At 39.6% G+C, this 27,851-nt stretch overlaps 1 protein-coding gene and 1 long non-coding RNA gene across 4 annotated transcripts in view; one reads left to right on the top strand and one right to left on the bottom strand.

Moving 5' to 3' along the window:
• LOC148132262 (uncharacterized) overlaps positions 1-16,954 on the top strand; it is a 29,230-nt gene extending 12,276 nt beyond the window's left edge. The window contains exons 2-3 of the long non-coding RNA XR_015747246.1: positions 16,236-16,340; positions 16,825-16,954. This is a non-coding gene — a long non-coding RNA (uncharacterized LOC148132262). The remainder of the gene's footprint in view (positions 1-16,235; positions 16,341-16,824) is intronic.
• The window catches only part of FAIM2 (Fas apoptotic inhibitory molecule 2), a 106,413-nt gene that overhangs the window by 3,173 nt on the left and 75,389 nt on the right, over positions 1-27,851 (bottom strand). For all 3 annotated transcript variants that reach the window (XM_087953989.1, XM_087953990.1, XM_026679962.2), the window contains 9 exons: positions 23,972-24,072; positions 22,885-22,949; positions 22,262-22,315; positions 16,076-16,126; positions 14,691-14,730; positions 13,130-13,167; positions 11,209-11,296; positions 9,647-9,742; positions 4,119-4,172 (listed from right to left, as the gene is read on the bottom strand). In XM_087953989.1, coding sequence (XP_087810115.1) covers positions 4,119-4,172; positions 9,647-9,742; positions 11,209-11,296; positions 13,130-13,167; positions 14,691-14,730; positions 16,076-16,126; positions 22,262-22,315; positions 22,885-22,949; positions 23,972-24,072 — 587 coding nt within the window. The remainder of the gene's footprint in view (positions 1-4,118; positions 4,173-9,646; positions 9,743-11,208; positions 11,297-13,129; positions 13,168-14,690; positions 14,731-16,075; positions 16,127-22,261; positions 22,316-22,884; positions 22,950-23,971; positions 24,073-27,851) is intronic.

Genomic DNA, 27,851 nt, shown 5'->3' with positions numbered 1-27,851 from the left:
AGCTAATTTTCTATTATTAATATTATTATTATTATTATTATTATTATTATTATTATTATTATTATTATTATTATTTACAAAAATGACAGTATACACAGCAAACGAGATAACCATGCAGGGTTTCGTATCACAAATCACTAGTCGAACGCTTCCCAAGTGTTTAGGACTGCGTGATGTATTGGCGGATTATGCGAGCAGATCCCAGTAAGGTGGCCTTCTGCAGCTGACCAATGGTGATCTTGTCAGCGCCAATTGTTTTTAAGTGCTTGCCTAGGTCTTTAGGCACAGCACCCAGATTACCACTGGAACCACCTGCACTGGTTTATGCCAGAGTCTCTGCAGTTCGATTCTCAAGTCCTGATATCTGGTGACTTTTTCAAGTTGTTTCTCATCGATTCTGCTGTCACCAGGTATGGCAATGTCGACGATCCACACTTTTTTCTTCTCCACAATCGTGATATCCAGGGTATTGTGTTCCAAAACTTTGCCTGTCTGTATTCAGAAGTCCCACATGTTCATTTTGCAGGCTCATTTTCGAGCACTTTTTCAGGCTTATGGTCCCACCAGTTCTTTGCTACAGGCAGATGGTAGTTGTGAAACAAGTTCCAGTGGACCATCTGAGCAACTGTGTTGTGATGTTGTTTGTAGTCAGTCTGAGTTATTGTCTTGCAACAGCTCAGTATGTGATCAATGGTTTCATCCAGGGGTGGGATTCAAATTTTTTAACAAATGGTTCTGTGGGCATGGCTTAGGTGGTGGGCGTGGCTTGGTGGTCATGTGACTGGGTGGGTGTGGCTTGGTGGTCATGTTATTGGCTGGGCATGGCCAACTCAATATCACTCACATCGAGGCACGCATCTCCTCACCTGGCCTCTCATGACTGTGGGGATGCTGCAACAGTCGTAAGTGTGAAAAATGGTCATAAGTCACTTTTTTCAGTGCCATTGTAACTTTGAATGGTCACTCCACACAAGCAATGTACCAGCAAAGGAGGGGAAAAAACTCCAGAGAAGTTCCTGAGACAGGAATTCTAGTCCTGCCAAGATTGTAATAAGGGTTAATGGAGAGGCAGTTTCTGTAAGCAACACCAGAATGTTTCCTTCCTGCCTTCCTTACAGGATTAGGCCAGGAATTTCTTCTAACAACAGGTTCTCCAAACTGCTTAGTTTGTTAACAACCGGTTCTAGTGAATAGGTGAAAATTGGTAGAATCCCACCCCTGGTTTCATCATTCTTTGCAGAGTCTGCATTTGGGGTCATCAGCAGATTTTTCTATTCCGGCTTGCTTTGATTACATTCGTTCTGATGGCTTGTTCTTGGGCTGCAAGAATCAGGCCTTCTGTTTCTTTCTTCAGTGTTCCATTGGTCAGCCATAACCAGGTCTTTTCCTTATCTACTTTTCCTTGGATCTTTTCCAGGAACTGTCCATGCAGTGCTTTGTTACACCAGCTGTCAGCCCGAGTTTGCATTGCTGTTTTTCTATATTGATTCTTGGTTTGCTGCACTTTGAGCAGCTTCCTCTCATTGACCTCCATCAAAGCTGGTTCAACACTGTCTTTCACATAATCTGCCAGAGTATGCTTCTCTTCTTCGACTGTCTGCTTCACATGCAAAAGTCCTCTGCCACCTGCTTTTCTGGGCAAATATCGTCGTTGATCGGCTAATCATAATTCACTAATCGTAAAACACCCCACAGGATGCCACCTTGACATGGTGGGGGGCTTAACTGTTCCAATGAAGCTGAGAGCTGTGCTGGCGGTAGTGCAAACTACCAGCAGGTCCAACCATGTCAGAGAGGTCTAGGCTGAGGAGCAGAACTGAGTGCACCCAACAACCCATGCAATGAATCATGGTGAAACACAACTGAACGAAGCCAAGACCAGCTCGGTCGTCGCCCGGGTTAACAAGGACCGCATTGGGTGTTGGGGAACCTGGGCATCGGTTGATAAATGGGCTACAGGCCATAGGTCCCATAGCTGAACAACCAGGACATGGGCCTACAGGGCTACTGGAAGCTGAACAACCTCAGAAGCGGCAGAAATACACCATGTCAGAGAACCGCACTGTAATGAAATGCTACTACAAAGCAGAACCAGAAAAATGAGGCTACCAAAAAAGGATGTACAAGTTATGGAAACAAGAATATCGAGACTCAAGGATAACTGAATTATGATTAGCCGATCAATGACGATTCATCACTCGAAACAAAGCGCTCAGTGAATTTGAACTTGAAGAAATACCTAATAATAATAATAATAATAATAATAATAATAATAATAATAATAATAATAATAATAATAATAATACCCATCTCTTTCCTTTGCTTTATGATTGTTTCCTAAAATCCTCATTAAAGAAGCAGGACTCACCATTCATATTTGTGGATTCGTGCCATGAGCAATCCTGGGTTATCAAAGGTACAAAGTGACATGATCAGAAAGCAAGGCGAACAGCCTTTCTTTGTTTGGAATTGGAAATGGTAAGCTGGTTTATTCCAGTATTGTTGACAGGGTTACAGAAATAGGCCAGATAACCTTGTTGGCTTAAGGCACTGGCTGATATGTGTATATCTCTCCTATCGCTGAGTATTTGCGTAAGAACCACATTCAAAGGTCCAGAATCAGGAGCAGAGAAGATAAATGGAAACTGAGGGAGGGTTGGGGCCAAAAGAAGGAGAAAACCTTTTGATAGCTCAGAGAAATGTCCAGAGAACTCCACAGAAAGATTTTTCAGGAACCCTGACAAAAAGAGAGAAATGTTCTAGCACATAGAAGGCACCTATCTCAAATAAGGAGGTTCATTTCCATCAGATGGATTACTGAACAAAGAAATAGGGCTGCCAACTGATGAGCTGAAAACATTGCTGACCCAATGGGCTGAATCTGGCCTAGAATCTGGACAGGAAAATGGTACATGAAAGAAGATTTGATGTGAGACCAGCCTACAACATGCCTCAACTGCCTCACTGCCCTTTTTTTTAAATCTTTCTCTATGTGGCATCTCTCAGCATGGCAGAGCCCAGAATAGGGAAGGAGCAAAGTCTATACAGCCAGTCTTCTCCCACGAATGTACTTGTTATCCATCCCTTCAATACAAGTGTGTGGCTTACAAGCTTCTAGCATGTGCCTTTTAAAAAAGTTGATGGCTTTATTGAGACCATTCATTCATTCAACCACCTGACAGTTTTAGTTCTTTTGCATTGGTGCAGAAATCTAAACAATAAAACATGACTAGGAGAGGAGTTTGGCTTTTCATGGGGATAAAAATCAGGCTGAGCATACTTTCCATCCACAGATTCGTATTTTGGGACTAACTAACTTGAAACTGATCACTGACACAATATACCTTCCACAATCCCCTTATGTCTATGGCACATTGTAGCCTATATTGTTTTAGCTTTCCTTGGCCTGCAATGTTTCGGGATGCTTCACTCTGCTTAAGATTCTTAAACTGAAGAAGGGCATTATCCAAGGACTTCATCTTCCATTTGAAGGCAGGCAAGGAATGATGAAAACATTTTACCTAATTTCTATAAGATTATTGTAATATCATACAAGGGACACACAGATCTCACTACTTTAACCCAAATATGGACAGGCTTCATCCTTAAGTCCCAAAGGTGCTTTTCCAAAAGGCAACTGGACTTTCTTTCTTTAAGTTGCTGACTTAAAGGACTGAAGAGCTGAAGGAGCTTCTTGGATGAGAAGTGAAATGTTTTCAAGGAAAAAACAAAGTCCAGCTGCCTTTTGAAAAAGCAACTTTGGGACAACCATGGCCTGGATGATTGAGAATCTCCATAAATCTTCAACCCTAGGGATATCAAATGCCCCTAAGCCACATTTTTCAAGCTGCTAGAGCCTCTCAGAGAGCATTCACATTGAAGAAGTAACATGTTCATTAAATTAGGCTTCACTGTGTTTTTTTAAAAAATTACTTGACAACCCAGCCACACCAGAACCTCCTGGTCTATGTGCATGATGTCACTCCAACCGCTTTGCATCCTCACCAAGCCCACTTTCACCCCTTTGCTGTCCCCCTCCCTCTGCAAAACTGCATACGACCCACATCCATTGAAAAGACTCTGCTTGAACCTAGGCAACCCAAACAATGCTGACTTACCATTGTAAATACAACTGCACCCAGTACAGCATAAATGGCCTGGAGCCATGGCACCTGCAGAGAAAGAGAGAGAGCTTTGGGGTCAACCCTAATAAGGCAGAATTTAATGTAACCTATATGAGGACAGAAACATCCAAACAACTGCGTGGAAGGTTTGGTTGATTCCCAAATAATAATGAAGAAGAAGAACTCTTTATTGGCCAAGTGTGATTGGACGCACACAAGGAATTTGCCTCCAGTACATTATCCCAAATAGAAATGTTTCTGGAAGAAGGGAAAGAACCAAGCGAGCCTTCTGGGTGAAAAATATAGGGAAGCAGATTCTAACCACTCCCTAAAGTGCTCCCAAAAGTAGGAGTCGTTCATTTGTGACCCTGGAGGTTTCTTCTCAAAATGGTTGCAAAGCTTTCCTTCACCAGCACAGCAAAGAGGGTTAGGGATGCTACAGTTTCTCCTGCGATGGATATTCTGCATTTAACGGGGGTTGAGGCCTTGATGGGACCATTACCTTTCTAGTCCTTCCGTTATTTTTGCCTCTTGCAGGAAGTTGGGACCTCCTTATGGACTTGTGTGCTTGCAGAATACTACTGATGGCCTTCTCATTCAAGCTAACGGGACAAATTAAGGCTACATCTTTCGGTATCTGGTCTCTACTATTTCCATCATTGTGTATCTTTCTCTGAGTATGTATATGTAATTAAGGAGCTTCTTTGCTTTCATATAGTGAGACTAATTAGAAAGCACCATTAAATTTACTTTGGGCCTGAATAATTCAGACATGCAAGCAGTATTATTTTTCCCATTTTTGCTTCTGTTAATATTTAAGATGAATGTATGACAGGAATGTTATACATTATATAGCTGATAACATCTCATTTGTATATTATCGGGCCTCGTGTAGATGACGGAAGCTTACATTCCCCTCAATCAGATTTTGAATAGTTATTTCTGTTTGGAACTACCATGTTCAAATAAGTGTGTGTGTGTTTGTAGGTTTGTGTGTGTGTGTGTGTGTGTGTGTTGTAGAAACCCTTTGTTGTTTTCTATAAGGATAGTAAAAAGGATCTACACAGATCACATGGTAAAGCTTTTATCAGCTTGTTGCACAGATAGGCAGCAACTGTAAATGGGAAATCACATGAGTGAAACTCCTTTATATAAAGAATCTTTCGAGCAAGATTTATTGTTTAAGGTCAAAGACCAAATAAAAATGGGACTTGCTACCTTTTTTTCAAAAAAAATCACATTAAGGAAGTAGGCAACTTTCTCTGTGTCACGCTAGTTCACTACATCTGTTTCTCAACCTCCATTCTTGAATGCATTCAAGCATACCATTCATCATCTTGTGATCGATTGGAACTAACTTCAGGTCATGATCTGCTCTAATCTGCAGACTGGCCAAAATTTACAGGTGTGATCAGGAAAAACAGCGAGAAAACAAGAATGTGCTGAAAGCCATTTGGAGAAGATGGAACATTGAAATGAAACTTTTTACGTACACGATTTTGTAAACCAGGGCCCCCAAACTTGGCAACTTTAAGACATGTGGACTTCAATTATGCTATGCTGGCTGGAGAATTCTGGGAGTTGAAATCCATAAGTCTTAAGGTTGCCAAGCTTGGAGACCTCTGTTGTAAACAAATCATTTTCACCATCTTCAACATTGCAGGAAAAGAAAGCAATGCATTTTTTATCGAGACAATTTTAGCAGCCTTACCTATCAGAGTTTTAGGCTGTAGGCAAATTAAAACATGCAGAGGTCCAAGATCAGAGGGATTATCAGATACTCTGAGGACCAGGCTAAAAACTATTGCTAATCCCCAGTTTGTCTGCTGCTTCCTCTGAGGGGTGGCACTTCTCCATACTTCTCTGTTTTAATTCTACCAAATGAAAAGGAAAGCCGATCACGCTCAATGGCTTGGATATGGTGAAAGGAGTTGGCAAAGGCTATTTCCAATCCATCAGTATTTTTTTAATGGACATCTTTGGGAAGAAGAAGGAAGAAAAGGAGAAGGAGAGGAAGAACTCGAAAATCCCAGCAATAAAATAATGTAATTGTTTTCTCCCATGCCCTGTCAGAAGCCTATGGGTGTATTTTTTTATTTCCGATAATAGTGGACATTAGAAAATCCTCCCACTGCAGATGACGTGTATTGCTACTGCAAGAATGATAACAGCAGAAGATTGTGAATGGAAGTTCAAAATGGTTTCCAGTAGGAAACAATTAGCGATGAGAAATTATCTAGAGCAACAAAGCTAATGGGAAGCCCAGCCCAGCCAAAACCCAAGCAAACAAAGCATGCCTATCAAAGGGCCCTCATTATGTAGGCCAGCAAAAGGTAAGCTTACCCCCCCCTCCCCTCTTCCATCAATATTTCTCAATACCTAGAAGGCTCCTGTGATAACAAATGGAAGAATGAAAAGTGTTGATTAGGATGATTAGGGGACTGGAGACTAAAACATACGAAGAACAGTTACAGGAACTGGGCTTGGCTAGTCTAGTGAAGAGAAGGACCAGGGGAGACATGATAGCGGTCTTCTAATATTTGAGGGGCTGCCACAGGGAGGAAGGGGTCAAGCTATTTTCTAAAGCACCTGTATGCCAGACAAGGAATAATGGATGGAAACTGAACAAGGAGAGATTTAACCTGGAAGCAAGGAGAAAGTTTCTGACAGTGAGAACAATCAACCAATGGAACAGCTTGTCCTCGGAAGTTGTGGGAGCGCCATCAGTTGAGACTTTCAAGAAGGGATTGGACTGCCATTTGTCAGAAATGGTATAGGGTCTCCCGCTTGGGCGGGGGGTTGGACTAGATGACCTACAAGGTCCCTTCCAACTCTGATTATCTGTTATCTGTTGTTGGAGAGATGCTAACCTTCCTCCTTGCCTCCATTCTACCCGTTTCTTTCCCTCTCACAATCAGTATTTTCCCCATGAGCAAGTTAAAACTAAACGCAACCCAGTGGCAAAACCTGCTGCCCCCAAAGTGATAACAAGGCCTGAAACACAGGTAATTGTTATGGCAAAACAAACTGAGATAAGGCTTAGGAGGAAATTACAGTTAGGACATTTAATCAATGGAACGGCTTGTTTCCAGATGTCATGGGTTCACCAGCACTTGAGATTGGACAACCCTTTGTCAGAAATGGTATAGGGTTTCCTGTTTCCTTGAGCAGGGGGTTGGACTAGAAGACCTCCAAGATCCCCCCCAACTCTGTTATTCTATTATATTCTGTAACTGAGTGAGCTTATATAGAAAAGAGGGTGAGAACATGGCAGTGAGATACTAGGCAATTAGCAGCCCCCAGAACAGATTCTACAAGCAATAGAACAAAGGATCAGCAGAAGATGCCCTATTGGTTTTTTTAAAAACTCATCTTTACTTTTCTCTCTTAAACAAGATATTCCAAAATTGTTTACCACCTCCATATGATAACTGACACTTCTCCTTTTGGCTGACAATCTGTCCCAAGCCTTCTGCCTTACACTAGCTATGCTAGCAGTGGTTGTGATAAAAGCAAATACTTAATAAAAATAGAGGAGAGAAATAAATCAAATCTAAAGAGTCTAAATGACAAAGGAGAAAGGAAATGATTTCCCTTCCAAATATCTACTGGGGTTCACATTCTTGGACCATGTTTCCTTTCAAAGGATCTTTCTGTAGTTGGATTAGTGAAGGCGATACCGATACAATGGAAAACTACAGAAAAAAAATTAAGATACAAGTAATCCTCCACTCATGACCACAACTGAGGCCCCAAATGTATGTTGTTAAGTGAGAAACTTGTTAAGTGAGTTTGGCCCCATTTTATTACTTATCTTGGCACATTTGTTAAGTGAAACACTGCACTTGTTACATTAGCAACACCGTCGTTAAGTGAAATGCGGGTTTCCCATTGATTTTGCTTGTCGGAAGGTCGCAAAAGGCGACCACATGCCCCCGGGACATTGCAACCATCTGTCATGCCCCTGTTGGAGTCTGACTCTGAGGGAGAGGAGGATCAGCTGACAGGGAGTGGAAGTATGGCTCCGGAGGTTGTGAAGGAGGCTGGGCAGTCAGAGGAAGATCCAGGCCCATCCCCTCTCCATCCTAGGGAATGCAGGGAGGAGAGGATAAGGGAGAGACATGAATAGCATGGTCTACGGGGGAGGAAAGGGCCTTGATCCTCTTCATGGGCTGCAGCTGTGAGAACTGGTTAAAAGGACGGACATGCGTATGGGCCAGTGCTGGAAACAAAGCGTGGAAATATCTCTAGTCTGTCGTTCCTCTCTGAGTTTGGCATCCTTCCCAGTGTGTGTTCCAATATCTGTGGACGTCTTCAAGTCCTTATCTTGCCTGGTTCCCTTAATTGCTTCAGTGTGGTTTGTGTTGTTTTTACCCTTTATAATTTATAGGCATTTTTAGTTTAAACGGCATTTCCTCCTTTTCGTAACTGCTTGTGGGGGGGGGGTTTGTCTCCAGTCAAGGATATTTGGAGCTTTGAAGCAAAGTGAAGGAATAAAAGGGGCTTCACCTGGTTTTGTGACTGTGTTTATTTTGTATCCCACCCTGGATCATCACACCATCATAAATATGACTCAATTGCCAAGCTTCTGAGTTTTATTCAGGTGACCATGGGGATGTTGCAATGGTCATAAGTGAGAAAAATGATCACGAACAAGAGATGACGGATAGAAAGGAAATATTCTTTTTTTCTAATGTAATGATGGCCTGATTAAAAACTAGAATAGAGGTAGAAATAAGAGTACACACTTTTATATAAAGCAACAACTAGATGGAAAGATTAAAGGTTGAAAGATGGTATTATTATGCATGTTTAAACAATATCGTGATTGGCACTAGAATGGTGTATTGAAACATTGAATAACTAAATAATGAAGGACTATATCTTAATATAAACACCTGTGTCAACACTAGGATTACCTGACTAGAAGCTAGAATAGAGGTAGAAATAAGGGGAATATTAGTACACATATTTTTATATAATAGAATAAAAGCAATAACTAGATGGAAAGATTAGAGGTTGAAAGAGGGCATTATTATGTATGCTCAAATAATATTGTGATTGGCATTAAAATGGAACATTGAAATATTGAATAACTGCTTTAAAAGAAACATGTATATTAATACCAGGGTTATGTAAGTTTGACTAATGTAAGAAATATTATTAATATTATTATTGCTACTTGTATTGAAATGAATGATACCCAGATGCCACACTGTTCTTGTATTGATGTTGATGTATATTTAAAAATAAAAAAACCCCAAAACGGCGGGGGGGGGGGGGAATGACCACAAATCAATTTTTTTTCGGTGCCATTGTAACTTCTAACAGTCACTAAGCAAATGGTTGTAAGTCAAGGACTACCTGTAGTGTTTTTTGCTTCACACCTAATTTGCATAACATCAATGACATAACTGAGCATTGGAAGAAAGTTCTGCGTCTCCTCTGCTACTAGACGTGGCAAAATAACAATCGGTAGGATACATATATATGGATTTGGTTGGCAAAAATAGGAAACTTACATAATGGAAAGGAAGCATAATAGCCAGTATGATCCCACTGAACAGCAGCACCATCAGCATCACAAAAAGCACCCCCTGGCAAGACGTAAAGTCATACTGTGGGAGAAAACAAAAGGACATTAGTATAAGATGCATGGATTAACTTGAAAGTCCCCTTAGCTCCTGGACAGCCTAAGTCAGTGGCCCCCAACCTTTGGGGCACCAGAGACCAGTTTCGTGGAGTGAAGTTTTTCCACGGATCGGAGGGGATATGGTTTCGTGTGTTGCCTGCATCTCAGGAATGTGGCTTCATTCTTATTTGTGTGTTCTGGTTTCTGGCATATCATGGACCGGGGAATTGGGGATTCCTGGCCTAAGTAATGCCCACATGTGCCTTTCCCAACTTAATATTTATCAGATGCATTGAATCTGCCATCTTAGAACATTAATGAAGTTCATATCCAATGAATCTTCAAGTCACAAGATTTAGGGGGGCTCCCATAAATAAATAAATAAATAAATAAAAACCCAAATATTTGCTACTTCGTTTAGCAGCCATATAGCCTATACTACATGTTCTCTGAACTTAATGTATATTATATATTGTATATTCCCTTTTATGTTATCTATAAACCACAACCATACCAATACAATACCAATCATAGGGGCAAAATCATAAATAGAGATCAGATCAAGAATAGATGTCCACAGAGCATAAACTCAGTCCTTTCAAACAATAGAAAATGTTTGACTTGCCATGTGGAAAGGGCAAAAGACTCTTTCAAATGATTCTACTATATTTTTATTTTCTTGCTGTTCCTGCCTGATAAAGTCCTTCTGAATGAGTGATGATATAGAGTGGGTTTAAAAAAAAAACTCATCATACTGTTTGAAGAGATCTTAAAAAGCATTTCCTACCACCTCCATCTAAAAAGTTGCCAATTAACTTCATTCCCAGTGGGAGAAAATTCATTTTAACTTTTTTGGTTGGCAATTCTTGAGCCAATTCTCATATTTGGATAGGGAGAGGGGAGAGAGGCAAGAACATTCCATGGAAAAGTTGCTTTTCAAGGCCACCATTATCTACATGACAGGAGAAGCTGTGTAAGTTTGCTCAATGATGTAAATTATAAAGCAGGGTTTTTAAATCTCAGAAACTTTAAAATGGGTGGATTTCACCTCCTAGAATCCTCAACATATCTTAAAGCTGTTAAGATTGAGAAACACGGCTCTAGAGCAGGGGTCAGGGAACTTTTTTACCTTTTACCCCCCAAAAAATTTATAAACGCCGACGTTACTCCCTTGATTTGAAAGGAAGGTCCTTGTGTATGTAAACTATACAAACAGAATGTCGGAAATAAAATGCCTGGGGGTAATGAGAACGGTCGCGCCAGCGCGACCGTCCTCATTACCCCCAGGATTTTCAGTTTTACCCCATTTGGGGTAATTTACCCCTGTTCCCTGACCACTGCTCTAGAGTAATCACAAAATGTTTGCCTGCTAACTTTAACAAAGAAAAAACTTCTCTGTTTACTTAGAAGATGGTAAAATCAGGGAACTATAGTATAAATGCATTTATGCACCTTGGTCTGGAAGCTAAATATGGTGACGGAAAGGCAAACCAAAGCTGTAATCCCCAGGCAGAGGAGGACAGAGGTGGTGTTGTAGTAGCTGCAAAAGGAATAATGACATGACATCGTTGAGAAGAGTCAAGCAGTCAACATCAGACATATCAGAAGACAATCTGCTTAAAATTTATAAATTTGTCTAAGGATCCATCAAATGCTAATTTGTTGTTAATCAAATGGCCAATTTTCATCTTTAGCATCATAGAAAACCATCTGTGGGACTTTTTTTTCTAATTGACCGCCAATTAATCTTAGCAAGAAAAGTTCTGGTTTCAGTTGATTGACCTTGAACATTCCTTGTATATTAAGTGTATTTTTTACAAGCCCACCAGACATGATAAAATGATCTATCATGTTGTGCACATAATAAATTTAAAGTATCTTTATGCAGTAGGATCCTAGATGCTCTCTGAGCTTGGTGGCTTTCTTGTGGAAACCTTCATTACCAAACTAGTTAACATCATGATGAAGTTACCTATTGCTAATGAAACATCTGCAAGAAAACCACCAAGCTCAGAGAGCACCAAGGACTCTACAGTTTAACCCTAACCTACAAATATTGTGTTTTATCAGCACTTTGAAACATTCTAAGACAATTTTTCTGCAGTCATATACCAAGAGTGTGTCATTTTGTAACAAATCTCTTTTAAGTTATAACAATGTAAATCCCAATTTTTACATATTTAAAATTTAATTTAAAACATATTTTTCCCACTGTTCCATCGGTATATTATATCCAAAGTTTTTAGACCTAGACTTTAATAGAATTTGCCCTTAGAAAAATACGCTCAGTATTTTGAGTGTCCCAATTTACATTAGCTTTTGTATTCCTTTGCAAAATTTTGCTGAACAGTAGGGGAAAGGTAATGGTTATTGCCCTGGTCAGTTGTCCAGGATGCTTGAGTGACAGCTTTGTTTATCTGCTCTTCACATTTGCTCTCCCTATGCCATTGGTTCGCCTTTGATAAATACTGAACAATGGAAATCCATCATGTTGTTCTACATGGGATTATTACAGCAGAAACAAAGGGAGGATTATACAAGATCCAAACCAGAGACAGACTGAAAAAGAAGATTCTTTCCAGCATCTTCCCCCTCTCCCCACTTCAATCTATTCATTTCTGGGCAGAATTAAAGCTACTGTACAGCAGTTAGAATAATAGAATAGAATAATAACTTTATTGTCACTTTGAGTGTACACTGATCAGCATACATTAAAATGAAATTTCATTGCATGCAGCTCTCAAAGGGTCACCACCTCCAATATACACTACATGAACATGACAAAATAAATAAATAAATACAAAATTATGTATATACCCACTTATATTATGTGTCTCAAAGAAACAATACAGTCTAGTTTGGATGTATACATGTACATGGTGAGAAAAACAAATCTTGTGAGTTTACCAGATGGATGGCATAGGGAAACAAAGCTGTTACAGAATCTGGTAGTCCCACTATAAATACTTCGAAACCTCCTCCCAGAGGGGAGCAACAGAAACAGACTGTGAAGTGGGTGCGTGGGGTTTCTAACAATGCTTTGAGCTCTAAGCTCATAGCACTTATAAATGGTATCCTGAATAACAGTATAAATGATGCCCAACTCTCTTGGAAAAAGTTGGCTAATTATAAGCAACTGATTATTGGCTATTGAGCTACAATTGAAGAACTAGAGAATAATGGAATCTTGGAAAGCCTAGAAATTAAAATCAAATTATATATTTGATATAGATTTTCAGAAGTAATGATTGCAGAAAAATGCAGAATGCCAGGGAAAAAATATAATCATGCAGACACACACACACACACACACACACACAACACACACACAAATACACAGCATGTTATTCAGATACCTAGTATGGGCATTTACCTGGAGATCATTCCTGTCAGGTAAGCCATGGACAGAGTCTATAAAAAATAAAAATCTTTAGTTACTGCAAAAGCAAAAGCTGGAGGCTAAGAAGGAAAAAAGATGTAAAGCTGTTTATGGATATCATTCTTTGAGCCTATCCAAGACAACTGAGCTGAAAGACCACATTCTGTAGTCTACCATATTTTATTTATTTTATTTATTAATTTTGTTGAGCACGTATCAGATAACAGATATAGGTATAAATATGATTATTGATAAATGAAATGGATACGAATAAAAGAAGACACTAGGACAGGGACGGTAGGCATGTTGGTGCGCTTATGCACGTCCCTTAAAGACCTCTTAGGAATGGGGTGAGCAATATACAGTCTAAGGTTAAAGTGTTTGCAGTTAGTGGAAGAAACCACAGAGTCAGGTGTAGAGTATTCCAGGCATTGACCACTCTGTTGCTGAAGTTGTATTTCCTGCAATTGAGTTTGGTGCGATTTACCTTGAGTTTGTATCAATTGTGCGCTCGTGTATTGTTGTAATTAAAATTGAAATAGTCATTGATGGGTAGGACATTGCAATAGATAATTTTATGTACTACACTTGGGTCAGACCTAAGGCGGCATAGTTCTAAGTTGTCTAAGCCTAAAATTTCAAGTCTGGTGGCATAAGGTATTCTGTTACAAGTAGAGGAGGAGAGGACTGTTCTCGTGAAATATCTCTGGAATCTCTTGATTGTGTTAATGTCGTATATGCAATGCAGGTTCCAGACAGATGAGCTATATTCAAGAATTGGTCTAGCAAATGTTTTGTATGCTCTAGTTAGTAGTACAATATTACCGGAGAAAAAGCTATGCAGGATTAGGTTAACAACTCTTAATGCCTTTTTGGCTATGTTGTTACAGTGAGCTCTAGCGCTTAGATCATTAGAGATGAGTACTCCAAGGTCCTTGACAGAGTGGGGGTCATCTACAAGGTCATGTCCATTCACTTGTATTTTATTTTCTGGGGTTTTTTTTGCCAATATGTAAGACAGAGCATTTGTTTGTTGAGATTTGAAGTTGCCATTTGTTTGACCATTCCATAACCATCCAACCATTTTATCTCATGGTAGAAAAATAAGGAAGAGAATAAGTGAGGGTTTAGGCAAAGAAGGAGTCCTTCTAAGAAGCAATCATGTTGAACTTGGACATGTGAGCCATGAGTTGTGGTTCACTAGATAATTGCGCAAGTTAATGAAGGTGTTACACGGACTATTCAGACTGAACAGCTACCTACAGGCCAGGTTCATAGGCTGAAACTCCTACTATTCATGTTAATTGATTGATGTGCTTGGTTTATTTACTGCACCAATGAGGAGCCAGAATCTTTAGGAGTTGACAATCTATCCCTTATTGATCTACTGGATGCATGCCACCGATAGTGCATGCCATAATTACTTGTGGTTGGAAATAGATGAGTGATAAACCTTTTGCCTTTTAAATTTACAGATTAAATTGGGGGGGGAGTGTGCTGTAAAAGTTCCCTAGGGCCAAGCAACTGTTCCAGCACTGAATACTAGGCTACTTACAAAGATGCTGAGGAGGATCAGGTTCCATGGAAAATACCTCCTGTGAATTAAATGAAAGGGAGCCAAGTGAACCAGGTTATCCAAAGTGCATCATGGTGAAAAGAAAGTTGTACATCATTAACTTGCATAATAAGATCATTAAAGAACAACAGAGCAATTAAGGCAATCAGGCCACAGCATGTACAAGTTTCCAAGAATTCTGGTTGCACAAAAGGGCCTGATATCAAGGCACCGGCTTCATTTGAATTATAGCTAAGCCTAAAAGTACAGGAGCTACTGAGTGAAACATTTTTATGGCATGAAAATTAACTCTCCTTTCACCTTCTAATGGTTGTGGATCATGGAGCTGGGCAGCTATTAAAGAGGCAGCTAGAACGGATTAAATAGCTAGCCAGCCTAATTTGGATCAAGTATTAGCCAAGATATGACCGCATTGAGATACATCAGTCCTTTCAAGCAAAGTAATCAGGTGAATGAGACCTTTTCCTTTCCTCTCTAAGCCGATGTCTAACATATACCCTAATACATGTAATAAACAGTAGACATATACAGTCAACAACTTCCCCCATCATAAAATGCCACTAGAATATAGGAGATGTCTTTTGATGCAACTGAAAGATAGAATCTGAGCTAGTCATGTTCATTATGGCTGTTTTGCTTTTTTTTTTTCTCTCTCCAGGATTTTTCCTTTTTCATACCCTTTTCCTTCTCGCAGAGTATTTCTCTGTATGTATTAGAACAAACTGCTGAGTATGAACCATACAGAATTGAGAATTTTATCACAGAAAAAAAGTAATGACTTAGTGAAATGTTTTAATAATTAAAAAGATGAGAGCATTTCTTCACTGGACATGAATGTGCATTTCGAAAAGAGCATTGATGGCTGGTGGCTAACTATGCATTGGATGCATTCAACTGCTACTCTGAGGATTTGGGATAAACTAATTGAATGTTTCTGATTCAACCCCCCTCCCAACCCCAAAGGCAGATGACTGAGTCTATGGTTAACAGGCTAAGGAGAGCTTGTGCAAAGAAAAAATTGCATCTTTTTGGAAAACTGACGCCCATCATCTTCTAGGGGAGATGGTTGACATAAACATTTAATAAATGAACAAATAAAATCTCAGGACTCATTTGTATATATTCTTGTTCTTCCCATTATACTCAACATGTTCATCTGTAAGCAAACACAACTCATTCACAATACATTCTAATCCCCAGAAAGAAGCAAATCCATAAAAATTTGGTGGCCATATTTGGTTCTTTAGACCGGCCAAGAAGACTAGCTCAAAGGCAGGTGAGAATATCCACTCTTCCACCATTGGTCTCTTCCCCAAACAGAATTAACCCACCACAAATGGTCCCAACCCCTTGTGTAATTTTACCTTGGTCCAGAGCAGCAGGCAAGGATCAAATAGGTGATAAAGAATACAGCACTAGGAGGAGAAAAGAGAGAGAGAGAGAAATAATGAACCAACGGGAGGAGAGAGAATCCTGCCTGCTGTTGCTCTGAACTTTAAGTATTTTTCTTTTTTTCTGTCTTAGATCATCACTGATTAACAAATTCTGAAGAAAAAGCACTATATAAATACCAGACATAATAATTTCTTCTATGATCAGGGTCTTGATGAGGCAAAGGGGCTTGTGTGGGTAAGTGTGGACTATGTCTATGTCCAGAAGGTCTCTCTAGGTGAACAGGCCATGATGGATACCCCAGACCAGGGGTCAGCAACCTTAAACACTCAAAGAGCCATTTGGACCTGTTTCCCATAGAAAAGAAAACACCAGGAGCCACAAAACCCTTCCCGTGCCTGACTATTTCCTGAGTGGCCACAAAACTTGCATGTATAGTTGAATTAAAGATTCTGTTTTCTTCTGAAACTTTTCTTTTCTTGGATTTATCCATGGTTGACCTACCAGGGGTCGAAAAGCTCAATAAATCGCAGGCCGGTGGGTGTCGCACATTGGCAGTTGTGACACATATTTTGAGAAATGGAGCTGCAACAGAGGGATGAAAGAGCCACATGTGGCTCCAGAGCCACAGGTTGCTTACCCCTACCCCAGACTAACACCAATCATATCTGCCAACCTGCATTGGACCAGCATGGCAGATTATGGTCTGTTTCTTCCACAGGGCAATACAATCTCAAAAACGGCCCTCTCTCAGGACTGTATTGGTTGGAAACATGTGGAAGAGGCATTCATCCTGCACTGGATAGACAATGGCTAAAATGATGAATTATTTCTTCTACACTAAAAGGAAAGTATAAATTATAACATTTTTACCACAACCTACTGTGACTGGTAGAATAAAACACAATAAAACAGATTCCAAGTTGAAACAATGTAGATACAAAAAAGGGAGAAGGCTCATAAATAGGGTAGTGTCACCAAGATCAAGACGTTAGTCAAGATCTTGTTGATGACTCAAGCTCTGTAAAGGACCTTGGAATACTCACCTCTAATGATCTAAGTGCTAGAGCCCACTGCAACTACATAGCCAAAAAGGCATTAAGAGTTGTTAACCTAATCCTACGTAGCTTTTTCTCTGGTAATATCACACTACTAACCAGAGCATACAAAACATTTGCTAGACCAATACTCGAATACAGTTCATCAGTCTGGAACCCACACTATGTATCTGATATTAGCACAATTGAGAAAGTCCAGAAATATTTCACAAGAAGAGTTCTCCACTCCTCTACTCGTTGTAGAATACCTTATGCCACCAGACTTGAAATTCTAGAACTTGAAAACCTTGAATTACGCCGTCTTCGGTCTGACTTAAGCATGGTATATAAAATCATACATTGCAATGTCCTACCTGTCAATGAATACTTCAGCTTCAACCATAACAACACAAGAGCACACAATAGATACAAACTCAAAGTAAACCGCACCAAACTTGATTGCAGGAAATACGACTTCAGCAATAGAGTGGTCAATGTCTGGAATACTCTACCCGACTCTGTAGTTTCTTCCCCAAACCCCAAAAACTTTAACCTTAGACTGTCTACTATTGACCTCACCCCTTTCCTAAGAGGTCTGTAGGGGGCGTGCATAAGCGCACCAACGTGCCTACCGTCCCTGTCCTATTGTTTCTCTTATTCTTTTATTTTTCTTATATGTACCCATTTCATGTATTCACAACTATGTATACATTTATACTTATTATCTTGTAAACAATTGGCAAATCAAATAAATAAATAAATAAATAAACGTTTCCCCCCTCCCTAAGATTGTCCTTAAACACTTCTCTGTGCTTGCTCTCATAAAATTAAGTAAGCAGAGGCTTTCAGCTTCTTATCCAACAATGGCTTTCTACCAAATCAGATGTTTTGTTCACCTAGCCCAGCTGCAGTCCTGATACCAAATTCTATGAAGGAGGAAGGAAGCAGTATCTTTCTGTGTCTCAAATTATACAAGCCCTTCCCAACATCCATATGTTGCCTTTTATTACAATGTTGTCTTCTACTGCTGTGAACATTATGGTACTTTTTCTATAGTAATGAAGATAGACATTTGAAGAGCAGGTCTGAAAATATATCCTGTGCAAAAGTCTGATCCTTGTGTGATAGTAGAGGAGAAAATAACAATGTTCCTTTTATTCTAGTTTAGGCACTCCAAGCTAGTCCTGCAATTTTGATCAGCATTGTTCCACAATACTTGGATATTAGGGCAGCACAATTCTTTGGAAAGAGATACTTTGGAACCTGCCAAAGCAGTTTTTTCAAATGTAGAACAATTTAGCAATTTGAAAAGCCATGCTTTGGGAAGCTGTTCCCAGTATCTCCCACACATGTGACCACACAGCTGTGAGAAAATGCTGTGAGGCTCTATATTCAACATAACATAAATAGCCAGGATCGGCTTCCAGAGCAGCTGCACAAGGCAGACAAAAGATATGGCTGTTTTCATGAGTTGAAAAGCTCTATCTCATCTATCTATCTATCTATCTATCTATCTATCTATCTATCTATCTATCTATCTATCTATCTATCTATCTATCTAAACACATCTTCTTCATCATCATCATCTATCCATCCATCATCTATCTCTATCTATCTATCTATCTATCTATCTATCTATCTATCTATCTATCTATCTATCTATCATCTATCTATCTATCATCACTCTGTCTATCATCTAACTATATATCTGCCTGTCTGCCTGCCTGCCTACTGTATCTGTCTGTCTGTCTATCATCTATCATCTGCAGTATGTATCTTTATTTCTCTATGTACAATATTTATATTTCTCTATGTACAAAGATATTATCGATCTAAAGAAAATTAGCCTTCCACTGGATGGCTAATGTGGCATACATTTTCCAAGTCCTTTAAGTTTTATGTTGAAATCCAGACCCCATCTCAGGGTGGAAAGTAGATATGTCTGACCTCCAATTCAATTCTGACAGGTCATCTATGTACTGTAGCCAACTAGCGGAATGCAAAGGAGATTTATTAAGGACTCAAGGCTTCTGATTCAAAACAGAATGGGAGGTTTAAGGTTAACCCTTGCTCCCTAAGCATTCCACCAGTATTTTTCCACGAGATAAAGTTTAATAGAATGTAACCTTAAACTGCTCCCCAGACAGTCAACATCTGCTTGGTAAAGAAGAAATTGGCTTGTTAATATGAAGTTTCAGGTTACATTTGCAATAGTCAGGTGGTATGCCATTAGATTGAAGAAGCAATGCAATTATGAAAAGCTGGCACTCGTTGAAGAGGACAAAAGTACTGCACCTTAAATAGTTATGCAGGACACGAAAATTCAGCAAGCCTCTTGTCACGCAAGCTAGTCTTGCTGTATTTTTTTTCTCTTTTGCATCCAGTAACCTAGGTTTTTAGCGTTCTGTGCCATCCCACCATGTACTTCTCTTGAGTGTTTCATTGACTCCCTCACCCTAACCCCAACACTTATCCAGAGAAGAATGAAATATTATTGGGTCTTGGAAAGGGGAGAGAAAACCTCAATTGGGTATAGTGGTGAAGGTCTTAGAAATCAGGAGATCTCTGAATTCGAGTCCTGCCTTTGGCATGAAAGCTGACTCGGCGACTGTGAGCAATCTTTCTCTCCCTCCCCCTCTCTCTCTGCCTACCCCACCTCACAGGGTTTCAGTCAGACAACAGAGCTGGAAGGGACGTTAGAGATCTTCTAGTCCAACCCCCTGCTCAAGCAGGAGATCCTATACAATTTGAGACAGGTGGCTGTCCAGACAAGTGGCTGTCGTAAGGGTGATTGTTGTGGAAAAAATAGTAGGAGGAGGGCATATTAGGTATGTTTGCCATCTTGCAATAAAGTAATAAAGGCAGGATTTTAAAAACACCAAAGAAATAAGTCTTTGTGTATAGATATAAAGATGCTTACCTGCCTAAATTCTCTCTTCAAGGCCACTATTCATACTAAAAAAAAAAAGTATCCGTCTTCTATTGCTACTATTGGACCTTGATAATGGATTCATGGCTTGCATAGCTTTTTCCTGCTTGAATGGACTTTCTCTACCCTTTTACATGCCTCTTACTCATACCGATCATTTCATTTCCCTAACTTTGATTTCACTTTGATGATTGGCAATTGAATACGCCAAATGAGTGTGTGGCTGCAGCTGAACTGTAGCCATGCCAGAGTTTCAAAGCTGTCAAAGAGCCCACCATCCCAAAATTATTGGCATGCTAAGTTTGCACACAGAGCCTAGTTTCGATCAGGGTCTGGGTAAAATGCCTTGCTCGTGAGATTCTGGAATTCCTGGGTCATCATAGGGACTGTTTCCACTGAAAGCCAAAATACCCGAACTGACATTAAAGGGTGGAGATTTGCAGCCAAACAAAACATGTCCTCTTCCAGAGTAAGCCATTCAATTCTTCTCTCCCACTTTTCTTTTCTCAGTGTGCTCATTTATGACTGATCTTAGATCTCTCCTTTTAAGATTCTTTCATACTGCAAAGCTGACACCTTCCTATCATATCTCCGAGTTTGCTTTTTTTTTTTTTTTTTGCTATCGCCCTTTTGCATCTAAATTTGCAATGAGCATGGAGGAACACTTGTCTGTGGAGATGGATCTGCAAGACCAGTTTATGCAGAGCAAACCAATATGAGGGTTTTGACCTCCAAACTAGGAAGAAAAACTTCTCAAGAACTGGTTGTTCCATATGAGCTGGTCTGATGAAAGCTGTACTTGCTGTCTGTACAAGTTCTTTTTCAAATCCCTTTCATATCTGAGGAAAGGTCAAGTAAGCAGTGAAGATGTTGCTGAACTACAATTCCCAGCATCCCTCTTTCACATAGATTGGAAATGGTAGTAGCTGCAGTTGAGAGGGCCCAGATTTCCCAACTTGCATGAATATTTTGAATCATTTAATGACAGCATTAAAGAGTGTAGGTAGTAGGTACGCACTTTGCTTAAATAAAATTATCCTTTCTTAACGTCCTCTTGTTATTGCTTAAATTGAGCCCACGAATATGGGGCAAAATTTTGCCCCAGTGTTCGTTTTTAGCTATTGGTTTGCTTGTCCACTTCTCCAGCTCCTGAAAAAAGCCCTGTCAATTGGATAGGTGCAGCTCTGAAATTTCCTAGGCCTCTAATTACAGAAGGCAGGTATGTGGATGGGCCAAGATCCTCTTCCTTTCCCTAGAGAATCCTAGAAACAGTGGCCAAAGTATGCACAAAAGAAAGATGTGTGGGGGCATAATGAACAATGCAAGATTTATCCTCTGAAATTATGATTTTTTTTGTCCTTTTGTCTTTTCGTCTTGTTGTGTTAAAAAAGAATCTGCAGAAAAACAAGGAATAGCAAAAGCAAAGGGGGAGATGTGCCCATGTCCTTTTCTCCTTTTTCCTCCCCTATTTTAAGCACTGAGTATGGTTGACTGTGGGTAAAATAAAAGAATACTGGTGGTCCTCAACTTACAACAGTTTGCTTAATGACAGAAGTTACAACGGCAATGAAAAAAGTGACCTATGACTGTTTTTCACAGTTATGACAGTCGTAACTGTGAAAAAATGGCCATAGGGCAGTTGATCATGTGATCAAGATTCAGATGCTTGGCAACTGGTTCATATTTATGACCATTGCTGTGTTCCAAGGTCATGTGATTCCCTTTTGTGACCTTCTGTCAAGCAGTCAACGGGGAAGCCAGATTTACTTAACAACTGGGTCACTAGTGTATCAACTGCAGTGATTCACATAACAACTGAGGCAAGAAAAGTCATAAAATGGGGCAAAATTCACTTAACAAATTTCTCACTTAGCAACATAAACTTTGGGCTCAGTTGTGGTTGTAAGTTGAGGACTACCTATATAGATATGGTGACCAGACCTAACCCCCTGAAACAAACAGAACAATAAATAAATATAATTGGCTAACACCATATTTACACTTTGATCCTAGTTGGCTAATCTGGTCCACATCACCTTATCCTTGAAAAAACAAAATGAATTGAAGCTACAGGATAATTTTGCAAGTAACGTTTGTTTGTTTTTGCTTTTGTTTTTTCTTATCCTATAAGGTGCCGTGTTAACTTGGATGGCTGACATACAAATAATCTCTGAGATCAAATCTGTACTTACTAGGAAGCCCAGTACCAGGCTGGATTTGCTTGGATATATCCTTGAACTGGTTTACTGCAATAATAAACGCAAGAGATTAGAATAACGAGAGCAAAATGTGGAGCACTACAACCCTTGATTACGGAATTTTAATACTGACCTAATCATCCTTCTAAAAATGCTTTTATAATAATAAAGTACCACCTTGCTTGCCTGCCTGCCTGCCTGCCATGCTGGGAACAATAAATCTTGATTGATGCTAATTATGGCTAACATAGAAAACAAAATAGAACACTCACTATGTTTGATTTATGAAAGTATCAAGACAAATTTGGATTTTAGTGCTCGATTAAAAATAACCTCCCTTAAGGGATGCTATGATCTGAATATTTCTAAGTGGCCTTCCTTAATGCTTCAAATATGCACTAAACTAAAACATAATTGAGTCATGCAGTATAGATGTATGATCGGGGGCATAACATTTATCAGAAAATTCCGCATGTTTAATTCCTCATTTTACAAATGTGAAGTACGAGAATATGGGAGGAGTAACATCAATAGGAAAAATAATAATAACAGACCAGAAAAGAAAAGCAGCGGCAAAGGATGTGTTGCTAGGCAGGGTTACTAGGACAGAGACTTACCAGAAAGTGAAGATAGCCACAATGCTGACTGTAACAAGGAGCTGAAGTAGAAGGATGCTATAAACCTAATATCAAAGAAACAGAATAAATATCAGCCTGGTTAATGCTCAGCAATTATTCCGAAGACCTGATAATTAAAAAGAAAGCCAGACCCTATCAATCTAGTTCTACCACTCACTCTTTTGGGGGGAAGTTCACACATTATACTGTAATCTCCTTACATGATCATGTTCTAGCCATCTCCATAAGGGCCATGTAATCAATACTAGAAGAAAGGAGTTGGTCACTGTTTTATGTGTTGATGAGAACAAGATCCATGGGTGATGAAGGAGTCCTCAGTAGAGAATACGTTGTGAATCTATAGTGAAATGTAATCCAGATTCATGGTAGGGAGGGGCTCTTTCCCAGAGACAGTGGGGTTTTGAATGTTTGATGGGCAGGAAGAGGGCAAAGATGGACCCCCCAACTAACAGTTTGCTGAGTGCATCTATAGCTATAATTGGTTTAATCTGTCAAGATTTTTGTCTGTAGGCTAACAATAATAAAGAAACTACTCGGAAAGAACTCCTTGTGTTGCCCCCGTTCTTGGGACCTGACAGAAACTCCCAGCCAGTCACTGAACCTAAAATGTCTTGAATCTAGGCCTAACTTTCCTGAGTCTAACTCAAGACACAATTCCAAGCTCAAAGCTTTATGTGATGAGGAGTTTGCCAAAATTAGCTGGAATACCTTCAAGTCCCAGAAATTGGAGGAAACTGATGATCCAGATCTTAAAACTAAGAGGAGGGAATTTTAGATGGTCTGAAGGCTGAAGTTTTGAGTGTAATTTTAACAGTTGTGATTTCATTCAATAGACAATTGACCTTGGCATTATTATTTCTGAAGCACCTCTTCATGACTAGACTTTCTGGAATCTGCTTTAGCCTCTGATTCTATCTGATGTTTTATCTTTGTTCTAACACCTGTTCTTGATCATACGCTTCTTTCTGACTTACATAAAGTGAACTAACCCTCTTGCAACCTACCATTCTTCCTCACTACTGATTAAGCATTGAGTTTGGTTTGGTCTTAATTGCTTTGACATTACCTTCCTGATGAATACCCTGCGCACATTCTGGTCGTCCCAGCTGAAAGTTGTGAGAGTCTCAGTTTCCCCTGAATATCCACTTCCATAGTTAGGGCTGGAATCTGAAACAGGTGGAAAATAAAGATTTTGTCTAAGTAAAAGGGTATGTCATATAAGATGAGACTGTGCTCTTTCCTACTGCAATTTATGGTCTGAATATTTATTTTACACAAAGTTTCAGGTTTAATTTAAATTAAACTGAATTAACCTATTATCAGATTTTTTTTTCTGAACTAATCAAAGAATATATTGGAGGCAAATTAAACCTTCATAGGAACCATAAAAGTATAGAAGTCTATGTTATGGATTGGTTAGCTCTTCTGGCTGGTTTCAGCAGTCACATTCATTCTGGAATGTCTACTCTATCCACTACATAACACAGCTTTGATTAAAACTTCCCTCCTTCCACCCACACTCCATTCTCCTTCTGAAATCACTTGCAGGTAATGGTAGTCAATCTTCTATGAGGAGATATTTCCACGCCCCTATGGAGCTCAAACACTGTTGGAGGAAATTTATGCTAATTCACGGTACTAAAAATCAAGAGGAGTCTGGGCATACTTTTTCTCATTAACACATTTTATTCAAAGGCATTTTATTTATTGTGAGTTGCATCTCACTTCATTCGCTACACCAAGTCAGCCATTGTTTTCCTATGCCAGTAATAGCCATCTATAACAGAAATGGCCTTCAGAGATAGACCATTACTCTAGAGCAGTGTTTCTCAGCCTTGGCGACTTGAAGATATGTAGACTTTAACTCCCAGAATTCCATCGTTTGCCATGCCAGTTGTGGAATTCTAGGAGTTGAAATCCACACATCTTAAAGTGGTCTAGGTTGAGAAACACCACTCTAGAATACTCACACTTATTTCTTCTCCCAGGGCAGTTAGGCTCAGAAAAGGATGAAAGTCCCCCCCCGCCAGCCATTCATTAAATTAGCAAGCTGCGATGGTGTTTCCCTTCTGTAGCTCACAGGACTGTTGCACTTCATGTGGAAGAACAACAAACAAAGCCTCCAACCCAGCGGGTCAGAGTAGTTGTGAGAAGAAATGGTGATTCCCTCTGCCGGTTTCTAACTTATTATCAACATATAGTACCACATTCCTACGGTATTCAAAGATAACAAAAAATCACTGTGATCCACTGAGCCTTTATACTTTATTTATTTATTTTTATTTTATTTATTTATTTGATTTGCCAATTGTTTACAAGATAATAAGTATAAGTGTATACATAGTTGTGAATACATGAAATGGGTACATATAAGAAAAATAAAAGAAAAATAAGAGAAACAATAGGAGAGGGACGGTAGGCACCTTGGTGCGCTTATGCACGCCCCCTACAGACCTCTTAGGAAAGGGGTGAGGTCAATAGTAGACAGTCTAAGGTTAAAGTTTTTGGGGTTTGGGGAAGAAACTACAGAGTCGGGTAGAGCAGGGGTCCCCAACCACCGGTCCGGGGACCGGTACCGGTCCGCGGAACAAGTCCTACCGGTCCGCTGGTTGCTGGGCGCCGCCATCTTTTTTTGATGAAAAAGTGCTTCCGGTGAGCTTTTCCGGTAGAAAGCTCACCGGAAGCACTTTTCATCAAAAAGATGGCGGCGCCCAGCTGATGCCGGCACCGGCAGGCGCCCAGCTGATGCCGGTACCGGGCCGCGGCATAAAAAAGGTTGGGGATCACTGGGGTAGAGTATTTCAGACATTGACCACTCTATTGCTGAAGTCGTATTTCCTGCAATCAAGTTTGGTGCGGTTAACTTTGAGTTTGTATCTATTGTGTGCTCTTGTGTTGTTATGGTTGAAGCTGAAGTATTCATTGACAGGTAGGACATTGCAATGTATGATTTTATATACCATGCTTAAATCAGACCGAAGACGGCGTAATTCAAGGTTTTCTAGTTCTAGAATTTCAAGTCTGGTGGCATAAGGTATTCTACAACGAGTAGAGGAGTGGAGAACTCTTCTTGTGAAATATTTCTGGACTTTCTCAATTGTGCTCAATTTAATTGATCGTTAGTGGTATCCATGTGATTAATTTTTATTTTTTTAATCTGTTGTAACCTATTGTGACTCTTTTGATTGGGGAACCTTATAAAACAAAGAAAACTGAAACTATCTTGAGATACTTTATTTTGTTATTTGTTCCTATACATTGGATATCACACAATACTGTACTAACATCTAATAAACATAATAAATAGGGAAGGGGAGAAAAAAAATATACCAATGGTAGGATGAGCTGGATGAATCTGACTTGGGTTTCTGAACACCTCCAGTTGTGGCAGCATAGATCTCCAACTCGCACAAATTTATATAAAATGCCTACCTAACAGAAAACTGTATAACACAAGTGGACTAATGAAATGACGTAGCAAACGTGAGAGGAAAGTGCAGGGAGATATATTTTGCACCTGAAAATATGCAGGCACATGTATGTATATGATTGTTTGAATTTTTAAGAACAGCTAGTTTCCAACTGAGGCAGAAACAGGACAGAACCAAAATATGCCTTGAAAATAATAAAGTCATACAAGGAAAAAGAACCAACACTGACCATCTCTCTGTATAAATAAGAGTATTTTACAATTCTAAAAGAGATAAACACACATTTTAAAAATTAAAGTCTAAGTAGGATATGTAGGTTTTTTTAAAAAAAAAAATTGCCATTCTATTAAGTCCATTTTAGATATATATTTTTTAAAGAGAGATTCCCTGTTTTATACCTTGCTTCTGGGCTATGTGGGTTCTATGCATTTGAACCCTGGACATATGAAGGTATAGGGAAAGGGAGAAAAGGAAATAGAACAAACTTTAATTTACTTTTGAGGCTGAAGTGCATGGAAAGTTCCCATCTCCTAGATGGGCAATTTTAAAAGATGTCACAGGCGACAGTATCAGAGGTCAAAGATCTAATGAAAAAGAAGAATGTCAAAGATGAACCTGGAATGACTTTGAAAACTGCATGTTCCAGTTCTGTTGAAAAATCTGACCCAGAAGCTGCAAAGCAGGATCAAAGGGCCACAAGGCAAGGGGAGTCCGGGTAGATATTGTCCTCTTGGGATCATGTGAATATCTCAAGAAAGCAACAGCTTAATGATTTGTTTAGACTCCAGTGACATGTGAAACTGCAAGAACTGCATGCCAAGGTCATGTGACTGGTATCACAGAAATCGTATTTACTATTTCAACCATTCCATTAACATTCTATCTATTGAAATACTAAAAAGACCTAGTCCTTGTCTTAAGACTGTGATTGAGGCTGAAATTATGGTTGTTAAATCAGACCCAAATTTATGGCCTTTTTTGTGGCAGTCATTAAGCAAACTCCACAATCATTAAACAAACATGGCAATCATGAAGCAAACCCATTGTACGAAATCGAATTTGGGTCAATCATTGAGATGTATTCTTCTGAGCTTTTGGACTTATGCTGGAGCCCATCTTCAGGGAATTTCTCTTCTGGAATACATGCTTTGGGGTGTTCAGTTATTCATGTTTACGTGGTGCCTTCCTATTGGCTGATTGATGTGTTGATGGCTGGCAATTGGCTGGCATTTCCCAGTGCTGCCAAGCCCCCACCTCCTAAATATTTGATAGGCTTGTGATAATTCAGCAAGCCTGTTAACTGACAAGGGGCTTGTTTCCCAGGCTTCAATCACTTCCCTGGCTGTTTTTGTGCCTGCTCGTCCAACAATCTTAGTTACCTACAAAATTGAATGTGTGTCAATGAAATGGGCAATGTACTCAATGGGTGTTTTTTGCTAGAAACGCTGGTTTCCGGCAATAGACATTATAAATTACAATCACATGACTGAAGGATATTGCAAAAGGCTGTAAATT

The sequence above is a fragment of the Notechis scutatus genome, chromosome 2 (genome assembly GCF_049901735.1).
Source record: "Notechis scutatus isolate UNSWTSFEM ecotype Mainland chromosome 2, rNotScu1.2, whole genome shotgun sequence".
NCBI lineage: Eukaryota > Metazoa > Chordata > Lepidosauria > Squamata > Elapidae > Notechis > Notechis scutatus.
This window is presented reverse-complemented; position numbering and strand designations above follow the sequence as displayed.